General features: G+C 50.0%; 1 protein-coding gene and 2 non-coding genes across 14 annotated transcripts; 1 reads left to right on the plus strand and 2 right to left on the minus strand.

The window, feature by feature from the left end:
* Positions 1-4,785: 4,785 nt before the first annotated feature.
* STRC (stereocilin) lies at positions 4,786-24,193 on the plus strand. 12 transcript variants are annotated; one of them, XM_032175412.2, is made up of 29 exons: positions 4,786-5,119; positions 5,421-6,206; positions 6,295-6,319; positions 7,087-8,344; positions 9,301-9,363; positions 9,460-9,564; positions 9,707-9,873; positions 10,519-10,705; positions 10,844-10,959; positions 11,239-11,371; positions 11,723-11,905; positions 12,210-12,248; positions 12,432-12,599; positions 12,749-12,814; positions 13,296-13,421; positions 14,395-14,453; positions 15,527-15,650; positions 15,755-15,867; positions 18,306-18,441; positions 18,859-19,055; positions 19,255-19,345; positions 19,554-19,710; positions 20,295-20,464; positions 22,146-22,301; positions 22,677-22,819; positions 23,009-23,157; positions 23,432-23,529; positions 23,618-23,765; positions 23,965-24,193. In XM_032175412.2, the coding sequence occupies exons 1-29, from the start codon at positions 4,852-4,854 to the stop codon at positions 24,051-24,053; spliced, it is 5,520 nt and encodes a 1,839-aa protein (XP_032031303.2). In that variant the 5' UTR covers positions 4,786-4,851; the 3' UTR covers positions 24,054-24,193. The 12 variants fall into 12 exon arrangements, 9 of the variants coding, with proteins under 9 accessions (XP_032031303.2, XP_032031307.2, XP_032031304.2 ...); XM_032175417.2 differs by lacking the exon at positions 4,786-5,119 and adding an exon at positions 5,132-5,338; XR_004251782.2 differs by lacking the exon at positions 23,965-24,193 and having other exon boundaries at positions 22,677-22,806; positions 23,618-23,646.
* On the minus strand, positions 9,975-10,078 carry LOC116482814 (small nucleolar RNA U13). The gene has a single exon (XR_004252076.1). It is a non-coding gene; the product is annotated as a small nucleolar RNA U13 (small nucleolar RNA).
* LOC116482670 (U6 spliceosomal RNA) lies at positions 21,053-21,158 on the minus strand. The gene has a single exon (XR_004251946.1). It is a non-coding gene; the product is annotated as a U6 spliceosomal RNA (small nuclear RNA).
* Positions 24,194-24,275: the final 82 nt, after the last annotated feature.

Raw genomic sequence — 24,275 nt, forward strand, 5'->3', positions numbered from 1 at the left:
GGCATGAGCCACTGCGCCTGGCCTCAATGAAGCTTTTCTAGCATGCATTTTCTCTATAAGGCAATTACAGCCTTCTTGCTCTTAAGAACACCACACAACACTTTGGCATTAAGCTTAAGAGCCATTTTAAACGGTGAAATCACCAACAAGTAGCCCCAAAACACAAAAAGTGCATCACTAGATAGACCTCAAAAAAGACACTGGCCAGGCGCGGGGGCTCATGCCTGTAATCCCAGCACTTTGGGAGGCCGAGGCGGGTGGATCACGAGGTAAGGAGATTGAGACCATCCTGGCCAACATGGTAAAACCCCGTCTCTACCAAAAATACAAAAATAGCGGGGAGTGCTGGCACATGCCTGTAATCCCAGCTACTCGGGAGGCTAAGGGAGGAGAATCACTTGAACCAGGGGGTCGGAGGTTGCAGTGAGCTGAGATCGCCACTGCACTCCAGTCTGGTGACACAGCAAGACTCCGTCTCAAAAAAAAAAAAAAGACACTAATATTTACACCATGAGAGCTGCAAGAAGAAGGCAGAGCACTGCCTTGTTCCACCTCAGCTGGGAACGTTTGTATCAGGTGACTCCAACTTGTCACCTCTCAATACAAGTCTGTGAATGACCTCAATAGCACTGTAAGTATTGATTTTGGGTTACAAACACAATTAGTGACTAGGCAAATCCACAAATACAGAACTCATAAATGACAAAGACTGTAAATGCTATGGTAATTTGGAGCCTCGGGCTATTTTGACCTTGTGACACTGCCATCTCAACATGTAGTTTCTAGGTTGCCTCAACAGGGAAGAGATTGTTGGAGGCTCATTTGCTAGCTCTTAAATTCTTTGGTCAACCACAGTCCATTGAACAGAACTAATCACCTGAGCCCAGCTAACTGCAAGAGATCTGGGAAATGTGAGAAACACCTAGATATCTAGTAAGCAATAAATATTTCAGTTACCAAAGCCAAACCAAAAAAAGAGAAAAATAATTGTACTTTACAAAGGGAGGCATCTGGCTGGGCATGGTGGCTCATGCCTGTAATCCTAGCACTTGGGAGGCTGAGGCAGGCGAATTGCCTGAGCTCAGGAGTTTGAGACCAGCCTGGGCAACATGGCAAAACCCTGTCTCTACTAAAAATACAAAAAATCAGCTGGGCGTGGTGGCACACACCTATAATCCCAGCTACTCAGGAGGCTGAAGCATGAGAATTGCTTGAACCTGGGAGGTGGAGGTTGCAGTGAGCTGAGATCACACCACTGCACTGCAGCCTGGGCGACAGAGTGAGACTCAGTTTCAAAAAAAAAAAAAAAGGGGGAGGCATCTGTTCTTTTTGTTTGTTTGTTTTTTTGAGATAGAGTTTTGCTCTTGTTGCCCAGGCTGGAGTGCAGTGGTGTGATCTCGGCTCAGTGCAACCTCTGCCTTCCAGTTTCAAGCGATTCTTCTGCCTCAGCCTCCCAAGTAGCTGGGACTACAGGCACGTGCCACCATGCCCAGCTAATTTTTTTTTTTTTTTTTATGAGACGGAGTCTTGCTCTGTCGCCCAGGCTGGAGTGCAGTGGCGCAATCTCAGCTCACTGCAAGCTCCGCCTCCCAGGTTCACGCCATTCTCCTGCCTCAGCCTCTCTTGAGTAGCTGGGACTACAGGCGCCTGCCACCACGGCCTGCTAATTTTTTGTATTTTTAGTAGAGACGGGGTTTCACCGTGGTATTGATCTCCTGACCTCGTGATCCGCCTGCCTCGGCCTCCCAAAGTGCTGGGATTACAGGCGTGAGCCACCGCGCCCGGCCCCAGCTAATTTTTTGTATTTTTTAGTAGAGACAGGGTTTCACCATGTTGGCCAGGATGGTCTCAATCTCTTGACCTCATGATCTGCCCGCCTCAGCCTCCCAAAGTCCTGGGATTAGAGGCGTGAGCCACTGCGACCGGCTAGGGAGGTATCTGTTCTTGTCAGGCAGAGTGTGTCCTGTGGGAGTTTTGGGGAGTGAGGATGTTTCAGAGTTCTCAACTCTCATGACTTTTCCCAGGTATACCCATTCTAACTGGCAGATCACAGTGTTCCAGTTATCACCAGTCTTATCCATTTCATTTTAGCAGGACATATGATTAATTTCTTGTTCTGGACCTTTGTAATTTAAATTTGCTGGTTGTTCTCTGTTTCCATTTGGTCATCTGTAGGTTGGAACTTGTCTCGCTCTTGTTGAACTTTATCAAATTATAAGCAATAACCAATACACTCAAATATCCTGGTATATTTGCCATAAACCCTAAGCACTTCGCCCTCAGTTTGCACATAGTCTGAATCTTTAGCAGCAAGAGAATTGCTTAATCAATAGCTTACAACAGCAGAACGTGGACTGCTAGGAAAATTTCATCCTGAGTTGAGGGAATCCTCATTGTTTCTCTCTCTGGTTGACTCAACTAGTTCCATATTTGTTCTGAAGGTCTTTCACTCAAGATACAACTTCCAGATAATCATTTATGTATTCATTAGAACTCCTTTAGTTTCGAGTAGAAAAAGTCATCTTGAGCTATTCTAATACTAGTAATAGTAACATTGAGTGAATATTTATTCTGTACCAGTGTCTGGCCCATAATAAGTGCTTAATCTTTGTTGAATGAATGCTAGACATTGCACTAAGTACTTTAAATGCATTATCTAATTTAATCCTCACAAAAACTCTACACTAGGATTTTTTTCCTTTTTACAGTAAAAACAGCAACAGCAACAACAACCACAACAACAAAAACCCAAAAAACCAAAAACAGAGATTTAGAAACTGCCCCAGGACACACAGCTAGTAAATGTTGGAACCAGGGTTTGAACCTAGACCATCTCATTTTTTGCTACCCTATGAGGAAAGAAGGATAATTTATTATAAGAGCGTTGTTACAGAATGAAGGGCAGAAATTCAGAAGGATTACAGGATGGGCTGGAACCACAAAGCTGTTGGGAACTCAGGTCGTATTCTCCCTCGGATTCATCTGTCTGCTTTTTAGACTAGATGTGGTATCCTTGATGGGCAAAGGGAATATTGGTAAAATTACACAACAGATCATTTCACTGATCTCAACTTTTGATTTGCCTTGGAAAATCCCATCATTGCTCCCAGCTGTCTTTGTGACCTGGGTTAAGTCATTCCATTTCTTTGGGCTCCAATTCCCCTGTCTATAAAATGAGAAGTTCTTACCAGAGGATTCCTCAAGTCTTTTCTGTGATCCTGGGAGGCCGAGGCAGGAGGATTGCTTGAGTCCAGGAGTTTGAGGGTGCAGTGAGCTAGGATCATACCACAGTATTCCAGCCTGGGCCACAGACCAAGACCCTATCTCTAAATAAATAAATACATAAAAATAAAACTCTGTGATCCTAAGTGAATCTTCTAGGTCAGAAGCACATTAATAATGAAGTTCCATGTGTGGATTCGAGGGAGAGAATGGGGAAGGGTTCTAGGGAAAGAAGGACAGAATAAAAGTTTGGGTATAGCTTCAGTGTTGAATTGCTATTTAGAGTTGGTGTAAAGTGAAGGCCTTTGGGGAGATATAGATGGAGAATTGAAAAGACTTCTAACCTTGGCCTGGGGTGGTGGCTCAAGCCTGTAATCCCAGCACTTTGGGAAACTGAGGTGGATGAATCACTTGAGGTCACGAGTCCAAGACCAGCTTGGGCAACATGGTGAAACCCCATCTCCACAAAAAATACAAAAATTAGCCATGCGCAGTGGCGCATGCCTGTAGTCCCCAGCTACTTGGGAGGCTGAGGCAGGATAATCGCTTGAAGCAAGGAGGCAGAAATTGCATTGAGCCAAGATAGTGCCACTGCACTCCAGCCTGGCTAACAGAGTGAGACTCCATCTCAAAAAAAAAAAAAAAAAAGGCACGGTGGCTCACGCCTGTAACCCCAGCACTTTGGGAGGCTGAGGTGGGTAGATCACTTAAGGTCAGGAGTTCAAGACCAGCCTAGCCAACATGGTGAAACCCCATCTCTACTAAAAATACACAAATTAGCTGGGTGTGGTGGCACGTGCCTGTAATCCCAGGTACTTGGGAGGCTGAGGCAGGAAAATTACTTGAAGCCGGAAGGCAGAGGTTGCAGTGCTCAGATAGTCCCACTGCACTCCAGCCTGGGCAACAGAGAGATTCCCTCTCAAACGCCCCCCCCCCCCGAAAAAAAACAAAAACAACAACAGAAAAGACTTCTAACCCTGACCAGACCAGATTATTTTGAATGACATCTCTTTCTCTCTGTGTTCCATGAGCAGTTCTGTGTGTAGGGAGATCAGTCCCTGTGCGTAGTGATTTAATCTGGTTTCTGTCTTCTCAGCTGAGTTTTTGATAGGGCTTTCACCTACTAGGCCGCAGAGAAAGAACCAAATGATAGGGGATTCCAGGGGGGAAAGAAAGACCCAAACATTTGAATGGCCTAATGAGCAAATCACATTTCTCCGGGTCTGTTTCCTTATCGATAAGTGAAAAAGTTTGGTGTATGTGATCTCTGGGGTACTGCTCAGCTCTTGACACTCTGTGGTTCTGGGTAGTAGTCGAAAGCAGCTCTCCTCTTCCTGAATTCTCCGTCCTTGGACTGGACCTCTCGTCTGTTTATACCTTGCTGCCCAGTTTGTTTCTCCTGGGGGTCTTTTCTTCCTCAATTTCCTCAAATCCTACTTGCTTCTTAGCTCCTTCATATCCTCTTTGTTTTCTATGTTTCTGCAGAACCCCAGATTACACCCCTGGTCTCCAGTTCTCCATGTCCATGTCTGCCTATTCCTTTCTGCATCACTGGCTCCTAACTCAAGCAATCTCCTCAGGTTCCTCTGAGGGGCCCCTGGGATCCCCTATCATTGGTCCCTCTCACAGATGCATACCCTTCTCCAGAGCCAAAGGATCAGATATTCAGCGGCTCAGGTAACAAACCTGCTGTCAGGTTACATATATTGTTTCCTGAAAGACCACACTACAGTGTCAGTGGAGCCTCAGGCTGCCTGCAGTGCCCTGCCCTCACCTGGCTATCTCACAAAGGTGAGAATAACCAGAACTCACCTCCGGTACCAGTGTTCACCTGGAAACATGGCTCTGAGCCTCTGCCCCCTGCTGCTGCTGCTGCTGCTGCTGCTGTCCTTTGCAGGTGAGAAGAACAGTGAGCAGAACTGGGGATGAGGAGGAGGGTGGCTGGAAAAAGACTTTAAGAATGTGGAGGTGAACCTGTTAGATAGAAGGACAAAGGAGAGAGGCAGAGACTTGTGCAAAAGGAAAAAATGGGAGTTAAGAAAAGCAAGCCAAGACTTACTGTGGGCCAATGAAAGGGGTTCAGCTCACCAACCCCTCACCTCATCTTTAGATCCAGGTAGGGAACTGTGCTCAGGGGCAGGGTTGAGATGGGCTCTATGTTCCTCTCCTTTAGTGACCTCTGGTTTCTCTCCTTACAGTGACTCTGGCCCCTACTGGGCCTCATTCCCTGGACTCTGGTCTCTCCTTCCTGAAGTCATTGCTCTCCACTCTGGACCAGGCTCCCCAGGGCTCCCTGAGCCGCTCACGGTTCTCTACATTCCTGGCCAACATTTCTTCTTCCTTTGAGCCTGGGAGAATGGGGGAAGGACCAGTAGGAGAGCCCCCACCTCTCCAGCTGCCTGCCCTCCGGCTCCATGATTTTCTAGTGACACTGAGAGGCAGCCCCGACTGGGAGCCAATGCTAGGGCTGCTAGGGGATATGCTGGCACTGCTGGGACAGGAGCAGACTCCCCGAGATTTCCTGGTACACCAGGCAGGCGTGCTGGGTGGACTTGTGGAGGTGCTGCTGGGAGCCTTAGTTCCTGGGGCCCCCCCTACCCCAACTCGGCCCCCGTGCACCCGTGATGGGCCCTCTGACTGTATCCTGGCTGCTGACTGGTTGCCTTCTCTGCTGCTGCTGTTAGAGGGCACACGCTGGCAAGGTCTGGTGCAGGTGCCGCCCAGTGTGGACCCCACCAATGCCACAGGCCTCGATGGGATGGAGGCAGCTCCTCACTTTTTGCAGGGTCTGTTGGGTTTGCTTACCCCAACAGGGGAGCTAGGCTCTGAGGGGGCTCTTTGGGGCGGTCTGCTACGCACAGTGGGGGCCCCCCTCTATGCTGCCTTTCAGGAGGGGCTGCTCCGTGTCACCCACTCCCTGCAGGATGAGGTCTTTTCCATTCTGGGGCAGCCAGAGCCTGATGCCAATGGGCAGTGCCATGGAGGTGAGTGTGGCCAGGGCTGGGACTGGGATGTGGCAGGGCAAGGAAAGTGAAATTGGGGTAGTTTTCTTCCTTACTCTTTCCCTCCTAGGTAACCTTCAACAACTGCTCTTATGGTAAGTAATAAGGGACCAGTTCTGAGGGATTGGGCCTGGAAAATCTGGAGGTGGAGAGCTGAAGACATCAGCCTCTAGAGAGGAAAACTGATGGGAGGAGTGTGGTTTAGTGGTTTTGGGGTGTGACTGTCTGGGTTGGTGTCCTAGCTCCACCTCTTCCTAGCCATATGACTTTGAGCAAGTTACATAGTCTTTCTATACCTCAGTTTCCCCATTTATAAAATGAGAATGATAGTGTTAGTTACCACAGAGTTGTTGCACCCGATTAAATGAGTTGATACTGTGTATGCAAACGACTTACAACAGTGCTGGCACATAGTGCTTAATAATGTTAGCTAGTAAAGATGGGATTTGGAAAATAAGGACACAGCTGGATTCCTCTACCGCCTTACTACTTCAGTACAACAATGCCAGACAATAGTTAGACATATTGAGTTGCTGAGCAGATTTCCTAACATGAGGCCCGCTGAGGGTTGTGTTTAAGCTATCTAAAAGCATACGAAGAAAGGAGACAGAAGGGGGCCAGGTGGACAGAAAGAATTCCAGCTGGGGCTTCTCCTAGGTGATTTTGGACCTTGGCAGGGCAGCTCTCTCTTTTTTGCCCTGTCGCAGCATTTCAACCAGTAATGCCTAAACTCTCAGGGACCTCACTTATAGAAAAGCCTATGCTTGCCATGCCCCTTGAGGGCTCTGGGTCAGGGTCAGAATCTTCAGCTGGAGGAAATGTGAACTGACCAGATCCTGCCTGCTCCTCCCTCTGCACCCAGGGGCATCCGGCACAACCTTTCCTGGGATGTCCAGGCGCTGGGCTTTCTGTCTGGATCACCACCCCCACCCCCTGCCCTCCTTCATTGCCTGAGCACGGGCGTGCCTCTGCCCAGAGCTTCTCAGCCCTCAGCCCACATCAGCCCACGCCAACGGCGAGCCATCGCTGTGGAGGCCCTCTGTGAGAACCGCTCAGGCCCAGCACCACCCTACAGCATTTCCAACTTCTCCATCCACTTGCTCTGCCAGCACACCAAGCCTGCCACTCCACAGCCCCCTCCCAGCACCACTGCCATCTGCCAGACAGCTGTGTGGTATGCAGTGTCCTGGGCACCAGGTGCCCAAGGCTGGCTACAGGCCTGCCATGACCAGTTTCCTGATGAGTTTTTGGATGCGATCTGCAGTAACCTGTCCTTTTCAGCCCTGTCTGGCTCCAACCGCCGCCTGGTGAAGCGGCTCTGTGCTGGCCTGCTCCCACCCCCTACCAGCTGCCCTGAAGGCCTGCCCCCTGTTCCCCTCACCCCAGACATCTTTTGGGGCTGCTTCTTGGAGAATGAGACTCTGTGGGCTGAGCGACTGTGTGGGGAGGCAAGTCTACAGGCTGTGCCCCCCAGCAACCAGGCTTGGGTCCAGCATGTGTGCCAGGGCCCCACCCCAGATGTCACTGCCTCCCCACCGTGCCACATTGGACCCTGTGGGGAACGCTGCCCGGATGGGGGCAGCTTCCTGGTGATGGTCTGTGCCAATGACACCATGTATGAAGTCCTGGTGCCCCTGTGGCCTTGGCTAGCAGGCCAGTGCAGGATAAGTCGTGGGGGCAATGACACTTGCTTCCTAGAAGGGCTGCTGGGCCCCCTTCTGCCCTCTCTGCCACCACTGGGACCATCCCCACTCTGTCTGACCCCTGGCCCCTTCCTCCTTGGCATGCTATCCCAGTTGCCACGCTGTCAGTCCTCTGTCCCAGCCCTTGCTCACCCCACACGCCTACACTATCTCCTCCGCCTGCTGACCTTCCTCTTGGGTCCAGGGGCTGTGGGCACTGAGGCCCAGGGGATGCTGGGTCGGGCCCTACTGCTCTCCAGTCTCCCAGACAACTGCTCCTTCTGGGATGCCTTTCGCCCAGAGGGCCGGCGCAGTGTGCTACGGACGATTGGGGAATACCTGGAACGAGAGGAGGAGCAGCCAACTCCATCAGGCTTTGAACCCACTGTCAACCCCAGCTCTGGTGTAAGCAAGATGGAGCTGCTGGCCTGCTTTAGTGTGAGTGCTCTGCCAGAGGGAAAGCTCCTAGAACAGTGAGAAGGCCCTCTAGGGGAATTCCTCGAATACTCAGAGGCAGTAGTGTGGGGTAGTAGTTGAAGCACACAGCTCTAGAGTCAGACAGGCTTGGATTCATATCTTGGTTCTGTGACCAGCCTTGAATGAGTTATTTAACTTCTCTGAGCAATATTTTTCTCGTCTCATTTATAAACTAGGGATGATAATGGTATATGAGATAATACATGCTGTGGGCTTAGCCCAGTGCATGATACACAAACGTGCAATAAATATTACCTTGTTATTCTTTTGGGCTCTTTGACTCTCCTGCTTTCTGCACCAGAAAGAAAAAGGATCAAGTTAGAGGACTCTTAATTTTTCCCCTAGAGAGTGAGAATTGGAGGCTGGCAGAATACAGGAAGATAACGCAGGAATGAGAAAGATTCAGGGACACTACCAATCAGAAGACTTTGGTTCTAGGTTCAACTGTGCCTCAAATTAGTGCGATCTTAGGCAAGCAATTTCATTTAGTTTTTCTGGGCTTCAGTTTTTAGTCTGTAGAATGGAGGGGTGAGAATATGTTAAACACCATAATTCATTCACTGAGTGCCTATTATATGCAAGGCACTTTGCTAGGTTCTGTAGGATATATAAAGATTCCTTACTCCATGTTGGGGCCACCTTTTTTAAACCCTGGGCCCAGTAAAATGGAATTAGATCGTCTCATAGTATTTGGTTCAGGTCTACAAGTATTAATTGAGCCAACTATGGACCGGGCATGGGAGAGGGTACAAGAGAAATTAGAGATATGATCCTGGACCTAAAAGAGCTTAATATCTGAAGAATCACACTTGAGATGAAGGACAAGCATCCCAGCAAGTGGAGTTGGAATGCCTGGGGGAGCTGCAGGAGAGACAGAGAAGACAGCTCTGTTGGCATATTGTCTTTCTTCCCACCAGCCTGTGCTGTGGGATCTGCTCCAGAGGGAAAAGAGTGTTTGGGCCCTGCAGATTCTAGTGCAGGTAACAGGTGGAGGGCACATGGGTGGGCTGGGTGACAGCCATGGCTGGAGGTCCCTGCCCCGTGAGGCCATACCCACCATGACCTCCTATTCGCAGGCGTACCTGCATATGCCCCCAGAAAACCTCCAGCAGCTGGTGCTTTCAGCAGAGAGGGAGGCTGCACAGGGCTTCCTGACACTCATGCTGCAGGGGAAGCTGCAGGTGAGCATAGAGAAAGGGGAGCAAGGGCACCTGGAGCCTAGTGTTCAGAGGGCTTGCCTTAGTGGGAGGAGGAACTCCAGAGAGGAAATGGCAGGGATACTGGGCATCTCCAGAGGCAGAATCCATTCCTGTGCCCCTACAGGTACCACCATCCGAGGAGCAGGCCCTGGGTCGCCTGACAGCCCTGCTGCTCCAGCGGTACCCGCGCCTCACCTCCCAGCTCTTCATTGATCTGTCACCACTCATCCCTTTCTTGGCTGTCTCTGACCTGATGCGCTTCCCACCATCCCTGTTAGCCAACGACAGTGTGTAAGGTTCTCGCACTACTCCTCCTACTCCTGTCACAGTCAGGCCAACCCCATCCACCTGGAGCAGCCCCTTCCGGAGCTCCTCTCTGTTTTTTTCTTTCATGCCAGACAGGTAATGTGCCAACATCCTAACAAGGTTTGAGAGAGGCACATCTCACGCCTGAGTGTGAAAACCCAGTCATCATGCTAATGAACTACAAAAGGATCAGAGAGCTCCTCTCTATTAAAACCAGGGAGAGGCCAGGCGCGGTGGCTCACGCCTGTAATCCCAGCGCTTTGGGAGCCCGAGGCAGGCGGATCACTAGGTCAGGAGTTGGAGACCAGCCTGGCCAATATGGTGAAACCCCGTCTCTATTAAACTACAAAAATTAGCCAGGCATGGTGGTGGGTGCCTGTAGTCCCAGTTACTCGGGAGGCTGAGGCAGGAGGATAGCTTGAACCTGGGAGGCAGAGGTTACAGTGAGCCAAGATCGTGCCACTGCACTCCAGCCTGGGTGACAGAGCGAGACTCCATCTTAAAAAAACAAAAAACAGAACCAAAAAAACCGGGGAGGGTCTCCTTCCTATCTAGACAGCAGGGCTACAGAGGGTCAGGGGAAAACAGTTTGGAGGAAGACAAAGGGTTAAGACCCATGACTCCTCACAGCCTGGCTGCCATCCGGGATTACAGCCCAGGAATGAGGCCTGAACAGAAGGAGGCTCTGGCAAAGCGACTGCTGGCCCCTGAACTGTTTGGGGAAGTGCCTGCCTGGCCCCAGGAGCTGCTGTGGGCAGTGCTGCCCCTGCTCCCCCACCTCCCTCTGGAGAACTTTCTGAAGCTCAGCCCTCACCAGGTATGAGAATCATCTTCTTTACTTGACTGGCCCATCTTCTGCTAGTGGGGACGAGAGTCAATGGCATGTCTCTCAGTGGCCCCTCCCTGCAAGAACCCTACAGTGACCCCCAGTGCGAGCTAACCTTCCCCATCTCAGATCCAGGCCCTGGAGGATAGCTGGCCAGCAGCAGGTCTGGGGCCAGGGCATGCCCGCCATGTGCTGCGCAGCCTGGTAAACCAGAGTGTCCAGGATGGTGAGGAGCAGGTACGCAGGTGAGTTGTGGGATCAGTAACCAAGGCAGGAGTGGAAGAAGTAGAGAGAGGAAGGTACAGCTGTCATGGTGGTTCGGTGTTCTAGGAAGGAAGGGGCAAGAGGGTAGGCAGTGGCCCCAGGCAGCGTAGAGTTCCAGGAGAGAGGTCTATAGATGGTGCCCCTGTGTAATGGTGTAGTGGTCAGAGTGCCCAGTGTATGTACCCACACTGTCTGCTGCCAGGCCTGCCTTAGTGTGAGTCTCAGGGACCACACAAAGGTCAGCTTCATGCCCTCCTCAGGCTTGGGCCCCTCGCCTGTTTCCTGAGCCCTGAGGAGCTGCAGAGCCTAGTGCCCCTGAGTGATCCGATGGGGCCGGTAGAACGGGGGCTGCTGGAATGTGCAGCCAACGGGACCCTCAGCCCAGAAGGACGGGTGAGCCCCTCAGCACAAACCTACAAGACTCTAGGCTTCCCCTGGGTCTGTGTGGATGGCTTTCCCGTTGTGTCAACTTGAGCACAGTGGTGCCAGCCCCCCATCCCACTTTTGCAACCTCCATTCCTTACTCCATGGCCATTCTTATCTGTTGCCACCTCTTCCTGGCCCTTCTCTATCTGGTCTGTGGCACCCCAAACATGCCCTTTGCCATTTTGAACCTAATCTACTCCAGTCCAATCCCTAGTTCCAAACCCTAGCCCAGGCCCTGGGAAATTCAGATGTGGGATTAGAGAGGAACTTCAAGGTTCATCTCTTTTCTCTCCAGTCCTAAACCTTCTTTGGTCACAGGTGGCATATGAACTTCTGGGTGTGTTGCGCTCATCTGGAGGAGCGGTGCTGAGCCCCCGGGAGCTGCGGGTCTGGGCCCCTCTCTTCCCTCAGCTGGGCCTCCGCTTCCTGCAGGAGCTGTCAGAGCCCCAGCTTAGAGCCATGCTTCCTGTCCTGCAGGGAACTAGTGTTACACCTGCTCAGGTCTGCCTGTCTCACTCCCTGGCATGTACCCTCCATCCCCGCTTGAGCGCCAGTCAAGAGAATCCCATTCAGGGATAAAACCAGCCCCTCCTTTCCCTGGGTGAACAGTAGAGGTAAACTCTGTCTGCAGGAGGACGCCTTCATTCCCTTTCCTCAGATCAAGAAGGGACCTGAGTCACTGAGGATGGTTACTGGGGATGATTAAGAGGGAGCGGGAAGTTTTGGAGGGTTTGCCTTAGGAACCCACTTAGGACCTGGCTGCTGGGTCCTGAGAACTGTTGTTTTCGGTCCCATCCCAACTCAGGCTGTCCTGCTGCTTGGACGGCTCCTTCCTAGTCACGATGTGAGTAGCAGCAACTTCTCAGCCTCTCGCCAGAGGTCTCTATCCCCTTTTAACCTGGCTCCTGCATCTGCCCCTCCTCTCTCTCCGCTCCCCTCATACTTACTGCCTTGCTGCATTGTGATTGCTGTCTTCCCCACCACCCTTCCCTTCTTCTTCAGGCCTCTTGTCTCTCTTGCTCTTTAGCTATCCCTGGAGGAACTCTGCTCCTTGCACCTTCTGCTACCAGGCCTCAGCCCCCAGACACTCCAGGCCATCCCTAGGCGAGTCCTGGTCGGGGCTTGTTCCTGCCTGGCGCCTGAACTGTCACGCCTCTCAGCCTGCCAGACCGCAGCACTGCTGCAGACCTTTCGGGTATGAGAGTGACAAGGAGGATGAGATAATCAGGAATACCGGCTCTTTCTGGTTGGGAGGAAGGCATCTTCCCTGAGGCCAGGGAAGGCCTTTCATACCTCCCCACTTACACACACACACACACACACACACAACCAATTCTCATGCAGGTTAAAGATGGTGTGAAAAATATGGGTACAACAGGTGCTGGTCCAGCTGTGTGTATCCCTGGTCAGGTAAGTGTGAGATCTCCGAACTGAGCTCCTCTCCCCATTCTGGGGCAGTTTCATATGGCTGCTGCTGCCTCCCACACTACCCTGCAGTGGCCCTGAGAGTTCTGGTTAGCTCTGTGCCCATTAGCAGCCCTCTCCAGTGCCAGATGCAGGACAGCATGATCCACTCACATTGTCCTAGACTAATGTCAAAGCTGGAAGGGCCTGAATAATCTTCCAGGCCACCCACCCTGCTTTCAGATGAAAAGACCAAGGCTGAGAGAAGCTAAGGGACGTTGTTCTCCTGGTGCCTAACTAGCAGCAACACTTGACCACAGCAGCCTGCGGTGTGAGGCTTTTAGGCGTTTATCGCTACAGTGGCAAATGCCATTCCACTTCTGTCCTAGCTATGGTCCCTTTTCACCCCCATGGTTCCTTTTCTCTGAGTGCTAAGTCCAGACTCTCTCACCTATCACTACACTGCTATACCCATTGCCGCCAGCAGCCTATTCCCACCACCTGGCCAGACTGCCTGCTTCCTCTGCTCCCACTAAAGCTGCTACAACTGGATTCCTCGGCTCTTCTGGCAAATCAAAGACGCTACTGGGAGCTGCCCTGGTCTGAGCAGCAGGTAATTCTCCCCACTTAATTTCAGAACTTCCTGCCTCAGTGTAGTCTACATTCTTTACCTATCCCTCAGCCCTATTTGGCCAGCTTATCCCTAGTATCCTTTATTTGATTGATTGAGACAGAGTCTCACTCTGTTGCCCAGGCTGCAGTGCAGTGGCATGATCAGAGTTTGTTGTAACCTCAAACTCCTGAACTCAGGCAATCTTTCTGCCTCAGCCTCCTGAATAGCTAGGACTACAGGTGGTTACCACCATGCCTGGCTAATTTTTAAATTTTGTTTTTGTTTTTTGAGATAAAGTCTTGCTCTGTCGCCCAGGCTGGAGTACAGAGGCGCAATCTTGGCTCACTGCAACCTTCGTCTCCCAGGTTCAAGTGATTCTCCTGCCTCAGCCTCCCGAGTAGCTGGGACTACGGGTGCCCCCCACCATGCCCGGCTAATTTTTTTTTTTAGTAGAGATGGGGTTTCACCATATTGGTCAGGCTGGTCTCGAACTCCTGACCTTGTGATCTGCCTGCCTCTGCCTCCCGAAGTGCTGGGATTACAGGTGTGAGCCACCACGCCTGGCCAATTTTTAAAATTTTTATAGAGACAGACAATACAAAAATGTGGACACTATGTGGAGACACTATGTTGAGTACTATGCTGTCCAGATTGGTCTTGAACTCCTGGCCTCAAGCAATCCTCCTGCCTTGGCCTCCCAAAGTGCTGGGATTACAGGCCTGAGCCACTGCACCCAGCCCCCTAGTATCCCTTATAATGTGACTTGCTTTTCTATTTTTTTCTCCTTCCCTTTTCTTTCATTTCTTTCTCACTCTCTGAGAGAAGAGTGGGCATCTGGGAGAGTGGGAGGCTGGTGGGTCCCACAGAGTGAAGAGGCAGGACTGGGTCCAAGGCAGTCCTGCCTCTCCACTCTAGGGGGTATCCTTGGACAGTGTCTCTTCTGGGAAGTGGCTCATCTTTCTTTCTCTTGTAGGCACAGTTTCTCTGGAAGAAGATGCAAGTACCCACCAACCTGACCCTCAGGAATCTACAGTGAGTAACTTGTGTTGAGCAGTGGGCTGAATTCGACCAACATTTTTTTGAGTGCTTACTATGTGCCAGGCACCATGTGATATGGAATGGGGGATATAGGGATGAATGATGCATAGTCCCTGCCTCATGGACGTTCTCCTAGCTCCTCCCTTTGCCCTCCTGTCCTTCCACAGTGCCATGCCTATCCTGACTAGAGCCAAAGGACTCAGAAAACCTGGATTCAGGTTCCAGTCCTGTCACCTACTTGTGCTCTTGGGCAAGTCATTTAACCTCCCTGTGTCAGTTTTCCCTTCTTTAAGTGAGAATTACAATGGCAGCAGCCTCATAGGTAGTTATTGTGAAGATTAAATGAGGTAAGTCATGTAAGATATTTAACACAGTGCCTGGTCCATTGTAAAGTCCCAGCAGTCATTTGCTACTATTAGTTTACATCGGGGTGACTTCAGAGGCACTGGCCAAGCAAGAATAAATAGGAATAAGAAGGTATCACTTTACTTACACCCACAGTAAAAGAACAATGGGCTTCGGAATCTTTTTTTTTTTTTTCTTTTCTGAGACAGAGTCTTGCTCTGTTGCCCAGGCTGGAGTGCAGTGGCGCGATTTCGGCTCACTGCAACCTCTGCCTCCCAGGTTCAAGCGATTCTCCTGTCTCAGCCTCTGGAGTAGCTGGGATTACAGGCATGTGCCACCATACCCAGCTAATTTTTGTCTTTTTAGTAGAGATGGGGTTTCACCATTTTGGCCAGGCTGGTCTCAAACTCCTGACCTCAGGTGATCCACCCGCCTCAGCCTCCCAAGGGCTTCAGAATCTAAGACATGGCTCTAGTTTCAGTTTACCACATTTCTAGTAGAATGATGTTGGGAATGTCACCTGACCTCCGTAAATCCTTATTTTCTCTGATAAACAGCAGTGATGTTATGGGGAGCTGATGAGAATATCTACGTAAAAACATTTCTCAAACCATAAATTGCTGTGAATGAACATCTGTACTTGTGCTGAGAGTACTGATATCAAGGAGCAAACAGGCTGTTGTATGTGTTGAATGAGCATCTCCCCACTCACACACCCACAGGGCTCTGGGCACCCTGGCAGGAGGCATGTCCTGTGAGTTTCTGCAGCAGATCAACTCCATGGTAGACTTCCTTGAAGTGGTGCACATGATCTATCAACTGCCCACTAGAGTTCGAGGGAGCCTGGTGAGAGGGGGTGCCTGGACATTAGTGGGAGCAGGGAGGCTGGGACCCTAGGTATAGAACCCAGCTCCTATGTTCTGCTCTGGCCTCACCCTGCTTCCCTACAGAGGGCCTGTATCTGGGCAGAGCTAAAGCGGAGGATGACAATGCCAGAACCAGAATGGACAACTCTAGGGCCAGAACTGAATGGGCTGGATAGCAAGCTACTCCTGGACTTACCGTAAGTACTGCAGCTAGAGATATTGGCCCCTCAGAAAGCTCAATCTGGGGTGAAGATCTGCCCTTAGGGAATATCCTAGAGGAGGCGGTTTTTCTTTCCGGTAGTTCCCTGACATCATTTATAGCCCAAAGCAGAGGATTTTATTCAAAGTTGCTCTACGTATTGACTGGTTCCCAGAATATGCTCCAGCATGGGGCAGCTGAGGGTGGCAACACTGTATTGAAGCCTGCCAAGTAATCTTACAATAACCTAGTCCACATTAATGGAGATTGAGATAGAGTGTCTGAAGTGAGGGAGGCAATGCTCCAATTCTGCCCCAGAGGATTGTAGTTTGCTCAGGGCACTGTGTTCTTAGTGCGTTCAGAGGAGTAGATCGAGAGAAAAATATATGAAAAATGTGATAAGTGCCTTCAAATACCTGAGGGGCTATCAAGTAGAAATTAGATTGTCATATTTATGAGTGGCCCCATTGGGCAAGACTAAGAGTAGTTAACAGAGATCAGATTTTTAGATAGTATAAGAAAAACTAAGGTAGTGAGTTCCTGGTCCTTGGAGCTCTTCGAGTCTAGACCAGATGGCCCCATGGCAGGAATGTTGTAGAGGACGTTCATATACAGGTTGTGGGAAGAAAAGGCTATAGGAACCCAACGCTCCTCCCTACCCATAGAGAAATTTATTAGTATCTTACTCATATGCTGCTTTTCTTGTTTTACCCCTACCACCACCCAATTGCCATCTGCACTGTAAGTCAGAATAGGAAAATGCTGGTGTTACAGTCTTCCCGGGAAATATGGAGATGAAGGAGAGTAAAAGCAGTTGACTTCATTCTTACTTTTTTTTTTTTTTTGAGACAGAGTTTCGCTGTGTCACCAAGGCTGGAGTGCAGTGACGTGATCTCGGCTCACTGCAACCTCCATCTTCCAGGTTCAAGCAATTCTCCTGCCTCAGTCTCCCGAGTAGCTGGGACTGTAGGTGTGCACCACCACGCCAGGCTAATTTTTGTATTTGTTGTAGGGACGGGCTTTCACCATGTTGGCCAGGCTGGTCGTGAACTCCTGGCTTCGAGTGATCTGCCCACCTGGGCTTCCCAACATTCTTACATTGTTATAGGCCTTTCCACAGATTTTAGCTCTTGTATGACTTAGCCCAGTTCCAGAACTGGTAATGCTAGGTAGGGTACAGGTTATCACCTCTGATTTCTGGGCAAAAGGGATTTATTTATTTATTTCCTTATTTATATTTTTGAGACGGAGTCTCGCTCTGTCACCCAGGCTGCAGTGCAATGGTGCCATCTCGGCTCACTGCAACCTCCGCCTCCGGGGTTCAAGCAATTCTCCTGCCTCAGCCTCCTGAGTAGCTGGGATTACAGGCGCATGCTACCACACCTGGCTAATTTTTGCATTTTTAGTAGAGATGGGGTTTCATCATGTTGCTCAGGCTGGTCTTGAATTTCTGACCTCGTGATCTGCTTGCCTCGGCCTCCCAAAGTGCTGGGATTACAGGCATGAGCCACCGCATCAGGCCTGTTTTTACTTTTTTTAATGCCATTCAGATCTGTTTAAATATGTGGGTTCTGTGAGATGATTTAGAATCCAAAGGTTACAGATGAGGTGAAAGATCCTAGATCATGCATCAAAAAACTCGAGTTCCTCATTTGTGAAAGAAGGATAAGAGAAACACCTATTTTGTCTGGGTGCAGTGGCTCACACCTATAATCCCAGCATTTTGGGAGGCCAAGGTGGGTGGATCACTGAGGTCAGGGGTTCAAGACCAGACTGGCCAACATGGCAAAACACATCTCTACTAAAAATACAAAAGTTAGCTGGGCATGGTGGCGCGTGCCTGTAATTCCAGCTATTTGGGAGGCTGAGGCACGAGAATTGCTTGAACCTGGGAGGTGCAGGTTGCAGTGAGCTGAGATCACAGCACCACTGTGCTCTGGCCTGAGTGATGGAGTGAGGCCAGGTCTTGTTGTAGGATCAAAGGAGATAACACCTGAAAGAACTTTGTAAATTGTATAGCACGTACAAACAAGAAGGGACCTCTTCACAAGTAGAGGAAGGGTGGTCGTGTGGAAAAAAAACGGGAATTGGGAGTGAGAGACCTCAACATTTGATCTCTGTGAACCTCAGTTTTTTAATCTATAAAATGGGGAAATGTTAATGGTACTTAATATTTGGAGCTTTTGAGTCCATTAGATCAGGTAGGATTTTTTTTTTTTTTTTTTGGAAGACTAGAAATATGTTGCTCCCTTTTTCTCCCCCATTCAAGCTTGATGGTGGGAATTGGCCCTGGAGCTGCTTACTATCAGTTCCTGTCCAACTTCACTAAGTTTGGTCTGGGGTCACATCGTAGCTGGGGACTGTGTGGTTCTGTGGTCCCTTCTCGACTTGGCCCAGCTCCAACTGAATACTGTTGTTGTCAAATTGCTATAATAGGATCCAGTTGATGGACAGACTATCCAATGAATCCATTATGTTGGTGGTGGAGCTGGTACAAAGAGCTCCAGAGCAGCTGCTGGCACTGACCCCACTCCACCAGGCAGCCCTGGCAGAGAGGGCACTACAAAACCTGGTAAGAGTCCACCCTACCAGACTCAGATTTGCTGCCCTGGGCAATTCTTGCTCCTCAGACAATGCTCTCTGACTGTCCCCCAAGCCTATACTTCTTGCTTTCTTGCTGCCAAACAGGTTCCTGTGTGCAAGGACTGTCCCCTGTTTTGCCTCTGGCTTCTGTTCCTTGATAATATGCTTCATGTTACTTGTCCATACCTCTTGGAGTCCTAGAAATCTCTTGGAGTCCACCTCTCAGTCTTTCTGCCTGCTCCTATGTGGGCTCATTGCTTCAGAAAGTGAACAAAGGTAGTGAGCATCATAGGGTGCTGAGTTGGGAGCAGGAGGGCGGGAGGGTCAAGGGGCTTGGTGTCTTGATCAAGGTGTCTGGTATTCTGAGTCAGAAGTGCATTGTCCAAGTTCTGATGCTCTTCTTCAGGCTCCAAAGAAGACTCCAGTCTCAAGAGAAGTGCTGGAGACCTTAGGCCCTTTGGTTGGATTCCTGGGGATAGAGAGCACACGACAGATCCCCCTACAGATCCTTCTGTCCCATCTCAGTCAGCTGCAAGACTTCTGCCTAGGAGAGACATTTGCCACAGAGCTGGGATGGCTGCTATTGCAGGAGTCTGTTCTTGGGTATGGACCTTCGAGAACTTCAGATTCTAACTCATTCTATATGCAATCCCTCAACCACCATCATCAGTGGGCAGCCTGTTCCATATTCTTAAGGTCCCCTGGAGCCCTGTGTCTGAAATCCTAGCATGTCCTCTTTTCACCTTCCTTTTCCTCACAGTTCCCTTAGCTCCCCAGCCCCCGATTTTCTTCCTGTCCCCAGGAAACCAGAGTTGTGGAGCCAGGATGAAGTAGAGCAAGCTGGACGCCTAGTATTCACTCTGTCTACTGAGGCAATTTCCTTGATCCCCAGGGTGAGATGAAGGAAGAAGGGAAGGGAGTCAATGCATAGAGGGGACTGGTGAGCTGGTTATGGGTACCCGTGGCCAAAGAGGGCAAAGGATATGAAGCCTAGATCTAGGGGGAGACTGCAAAACAGAGACAGGACTTTGGACTTATAGCTATAGCAGCAGGCCCTGATCTGTCCAGATCTCTCCACTCTCCTTCTACCTTCTCATGCAGGAGGCCTTGGGTCCAGAGACCCTGGAGCGGCTTCTAGAAAAGCAGCAGAGCTGGGAGCAGAGCAGAGTTGGACAGCTGTGTAGGGGGCCACAGCTTGCTGCCAAGAAAGCAGCTCTGGTAGCAGGGGTGGTGCGACCAGCTGCTGAGGATCTTCCAGGTGAAACTACCCAAATACTTACATGTCCAGCAGTATGTACAGGGAGGATCAAACGGTCTGGTTTCTACATGTGCTCTTCTCTGGGACTGGGTTTTCTCATTTATAAAGCAAAGAGTTTAGAGGGATAATCTTTAAGTCTCTTCTAGTTCTAGAATTCTATAGCTCTGGGAGTGTGTAAACTATTAAGTTTTCTTTTAGCCCAGAACTTCCATTTTTCTGCTCTCTTGTGTCTGCTCTAGACTGAACTCTAGCTCGGCTAAGTGTGGAGCTCTCTGCTGGGGAGATCCCTAGAAGCTTTGAAGGAGACATTGTGAGGCTAGAGAACTGGGTTCAAATTCAGCTCTACCATTAAATCCTTGACCAACATCCTCAGTCTTCCATCTATAAAAGTCTTGGCATCTCCAATCACTTCTTGTTCTATTATCTTCTAAGCCCTATACATCTTACCCTGTAATACTCCTTTGATCCCTATTTCTCACAGTGCTCCATCCTCCAAAGGTTGGAAGAGTCATTCTATCTACAGATATCTCTCTGGGCATATTTTATTACTACACTGACTTCCTGGCCCTGCCTTCCCCCTTCAGAACCCGTGCCAAATTGTGCAGATATACGAGGGACATTCCCAGCAGCCTGGTCTGCAACCCAGATTGCAGAGATGGAGCTCTCAGACTTTGAGGACTGCCTGACACTATTTGCAGGAGACCCAGGACTTGGGCCTGAGGAACTGCGGGCAGCCATGGGCAAAGCAAAACAGGTTAGGGATGGAGAGGCAACTGGGGTTGGCCATGAGGAAGCTGTTGGGGTGTGATGTAGGACACGAAGAGAATGGAGAGTTGGATGAGAGGTGGGGGAAGCAGGAGATAGAAGAGTTAGAAGATTTGGGTCACAAGTAGGAGGTGAGGGGAGACAAATATTGATGAAAGAGAGTATAGTGAATAGAGGGACTAAAGCAGTGGTTACCAAATTTTAATGCGTATCACAATCATCAAGGGAACAGATTTTTTTTCTTTATCCTCTTTCTTTCTTAAAAAAATAATGGCATGCTTCGGCTGGGCGCAGTGGCTCACGCCTGTAATCCCAGAACTTTGGGAGGCCGAGGCGGGCAGATCACGAAGTCAGGAGATCAAGACCATCCTGTCTAACACCATGAAACACGGTCTCTACTAAAAATACAAAAAAGTTAGCCGGGTGTAGTGGTGCGCAACTGTTGTCCCAGCTACTTGGGAGGCTGAGGCAGGAGAATGGCGTGAACCTGGGAGGCGGAGCTTGCAGTGAGCTGAGGTCAAGCCAGTGCACTCCGTCCTGGGTGACAGAGCGAGACTCCATCTCAAAAAAAAAAAAAAAAAAAAAGGCATGCTTCATGAATTTGTGTGTTATCCTTGCGCAGGCACCATGCAAATCTCTGTATCATTCCAATTTTTTTGGGTATGTGCTGCTGAACTGAGCATGGGAACAGTGCCAGTACCAGATTACCATGCTTCACTGACTTAATAAAAACCTTTGGGGAGGCTTGGCGCAGTGATTCATGCCTGTAATCACAGCACTTTGGGAGGCGGAGGCAGGTGGATTGCTTGAGCCCAGGAGTCAGAGACCAGACTAGGCAACATGGTGAAACCCTATCTCTACTAAAAATAGAAAAAACATTAGCTGGGTGTGTCGGCGCATGCCTGTAATCCCAGCTACTCGGGAGGCTGGGGTAGGAGAATCCCCTGAGCGCAGGAGGTGGAGGGTGCAATAAACCAAGATTGTACCACTGCATTCCAGCATGGGTGTCAGAGCAAGACCCTGTCTCATAAATTAAAAAATAAGCCTCTGGGGGAAAGAGTCCAGACATCTGCATCGGCTTTTTTTTTTGTGTGTGAGACAGAGTCTCACTCTGTCACCCGGCATCCAGGCTGGAGTGCAGTGGTGTGATCTTGGCTCACTGCAACCTCTACATCCTGGGCTCAAATGATCCTCCTGCCTCAGCCTCTCAAGTAGCTGGGACTACAGGTGCACGCCACCACACCTCGCTAATTTTTGTATTTTTGGTAGAGATGAGGTTTGACTATGTTGCCCAGGATGGTCTTGAACTGGGCTCAAGCAATCCTCCCACCTCAGCCTCCCAAAGTGCTGGGATTGCAGCTGTGAGCCACTGTGCTGGGCCCCAGGCATCTGTGTTTTAATAAGCATCTCTGTGTCTGATGCACATAAAAATGTGGAACTCATGGACTAGAGTTAGTTTGCTCTTCTTTTCCACTGACCGTAATGTCTTTCAAAACACCTTAGTCAGAGGAACTGTAAGGCAATTGTCTCATTTTATGTGGAGGAAACTAAAGAAAAGGCAAGTGATTTACCTAGTTATACGGCTAAGGGCAGAGGCAAGACTTAAAACCCAGCAGTCTGACTCCCAATCCACTGCTTTTCCACTCACATTGTTCCTGTCTTTCTCCTAGTTGTGGGGTCCCCCCCGGGGATTTCGTCCAGAGCAGATCCTGCAGCTCGGTAGGCTCTTAATAGGTCTAGGAGATCGGGAACTACAGGAGCTGATCCTAGTGGACTGGGGAGTGCTGAGCACCCTGGGGCAGATAGATGGCTGGAGCTCCACTCAGGTAACACTTTTCCTCCTCCCTACTGCTTCCCAAACACCTATCCCACAGACCCAGCCCTATAGATCATCTAAAGCCCAAGGAATTTTTTCCTGTGACCCTACCTGGTCATTCTTTCTATCTTTTGTTAATAACCCCTACTAGTGACCTTCAGGACTCTGATTTACTCACTCTGAGGCCCTGGACACATAATACTGTCTCCTACTTCTTTTCCTGGAGGCTTCCTCTTTTTCTATCCTTTTCTGAGTCCTCAGCCTTCCCCATGACTCCTTAGGTCTTAATAGTAACAGAATATAACCCAGTAACACCTATCACTTCCCTGTCCGTTAATTCTCCATAACTTTTCTCCTTCCCCTCTGCTCCCAACCCCCACCCCAGCTCCGCATTGTGGTCTCCAGTTTCCTACGGCAGAGTGGTCGGCATGTGAGCCACCTGGACTTCATTCATCTGACAGCGCTGGGTTATACTCTCTGTGGACTGCGGCCAGAGGAGCTCCAGCACATCAGCAGTTGGGAGTTTAGGTCACTTGTGAAGGGGCTGAGGGTGGTGGTGCTGAGGTAAAGGTGGACTTACTGGGGAAAGAAGGATCATGAAGGTCTGGTCCCATGGAGGAAGGGAACTCATTTGAAGCCATCTCTTCCTTTGTCTCATGACCACAGGCCCTTTCGCTGAAGCCGAATTCTTCTTCCTTCCTTCCCACTGTTCTACAGCCAAGCAGCTCTCTTCCTGGGCACCCTGCATCTCCAGTGCTCTGAAGAACAACTGGAGGTTCTGGCCCACCTCCTTGTACTGCCTGGTGGGTTTGGCCCAATCAGTAACTGGGGGCCTGAGATCTTCACTGAAATTGGCACCATAGCAGGTGGGGAGCTGGGCCACTGCTGGTGCAAGTTGGTTTGGTTTCTATACCATGGGTGGACTGGATGGAAGACTGCCCTGCAATTCTTAAGGTGGGGGCCTGAAAGGGTGTTTAAATAAGGGGCTAGAGCCATATTGGGGGAGATCTATGATAGGGCACTTTGGGAGTAGTTAGAAAAGGTCTATAGTAGGGCACTTTGGGAGTAGAGAAGGTCTATAGGTTTGAAGAGAGGGAAAGTCAGTCTAAGACAATGTTTGGATGCCACTTGCTTCAACAGCTGGGATCCCAGACCTGGCTCTTTCAGCACTGCTGCGGCAACAGATCCAGGGTGTTACTCCTCTTGCCATTTCTGTCATCCCTCCTCCTAAATTTGCTGTAAGTATTAATGGACTGGGGTGACCACAGGAGAGCCAGGGCCCAATGGGGACTACATGCATGCACTGATTCCTACCCCTGCCCCCAGGTGGTGTTTAGTCCCACCCAACTATCTAGTCTCACCAGTGCTCAGGCTGTGGCTGTCACTCCTGAGCAAATGGCCTTTCTGAGTCCTGAGCAGCGACAAGCAGTTGCATGGGCCCAACACGAGGGGAAGGAGAGCCCAGAACAGCAAGGTGAGTTCCCAGCTGCACAACTTGATCTTCCATCTCCTGACCCAGAATCAAACCCCTAATTTGGTGCTGTCTGGCTCTTCGAGTGCACCCAGGGAGATCCCTGGAGTGAAGGAGTCTCCAGGCAGAGCGCTAATATCCAAGTGTCAATGGTCCTGGAGAGCAGAGGTGTGATATTACTCCCATTCCCTGTCTATTATAGGTCGAAGTACAGCCTGGGGCCTCCAGGACTGGTCACGACCTTCCTGGTCCCTGGTATTGACTATCAGCTTCCTTGGCCACCTGCTATGAGCCTGTCTCTACCATAGAAGGAGATTGTGGGGAGAGAAATCTTAAGTCATAATGAATAAAGTGCAAACAGAAGTGCATAATGAATAAAGTGCAAACAGACGTGATTATTTTCAGAAGCTGATGAGGAATATGGGTAAAATGTTAATGCTTTCCACCCACCTGAGAATCAGTGTTCCCGGGATGCCGTATCTGGAGCCTCTTTCCATCATAAACAATCCCACT

Source organism: Hylobates moloch, unplaced genomic scaffold (assembly GCF_009828535.3).
Source record: "Hylobates moloch isolate HMO894 unplaced genomic scaffold, HMol_V3 SCAFFOLD_14, whole genome shotgun sequence".
Lineage (NCBI taxonomy): Eukaryota > Metazoa > Chordata > Mammalia > Primates > Hylobatidae > Hylobates > Hylobates moloch.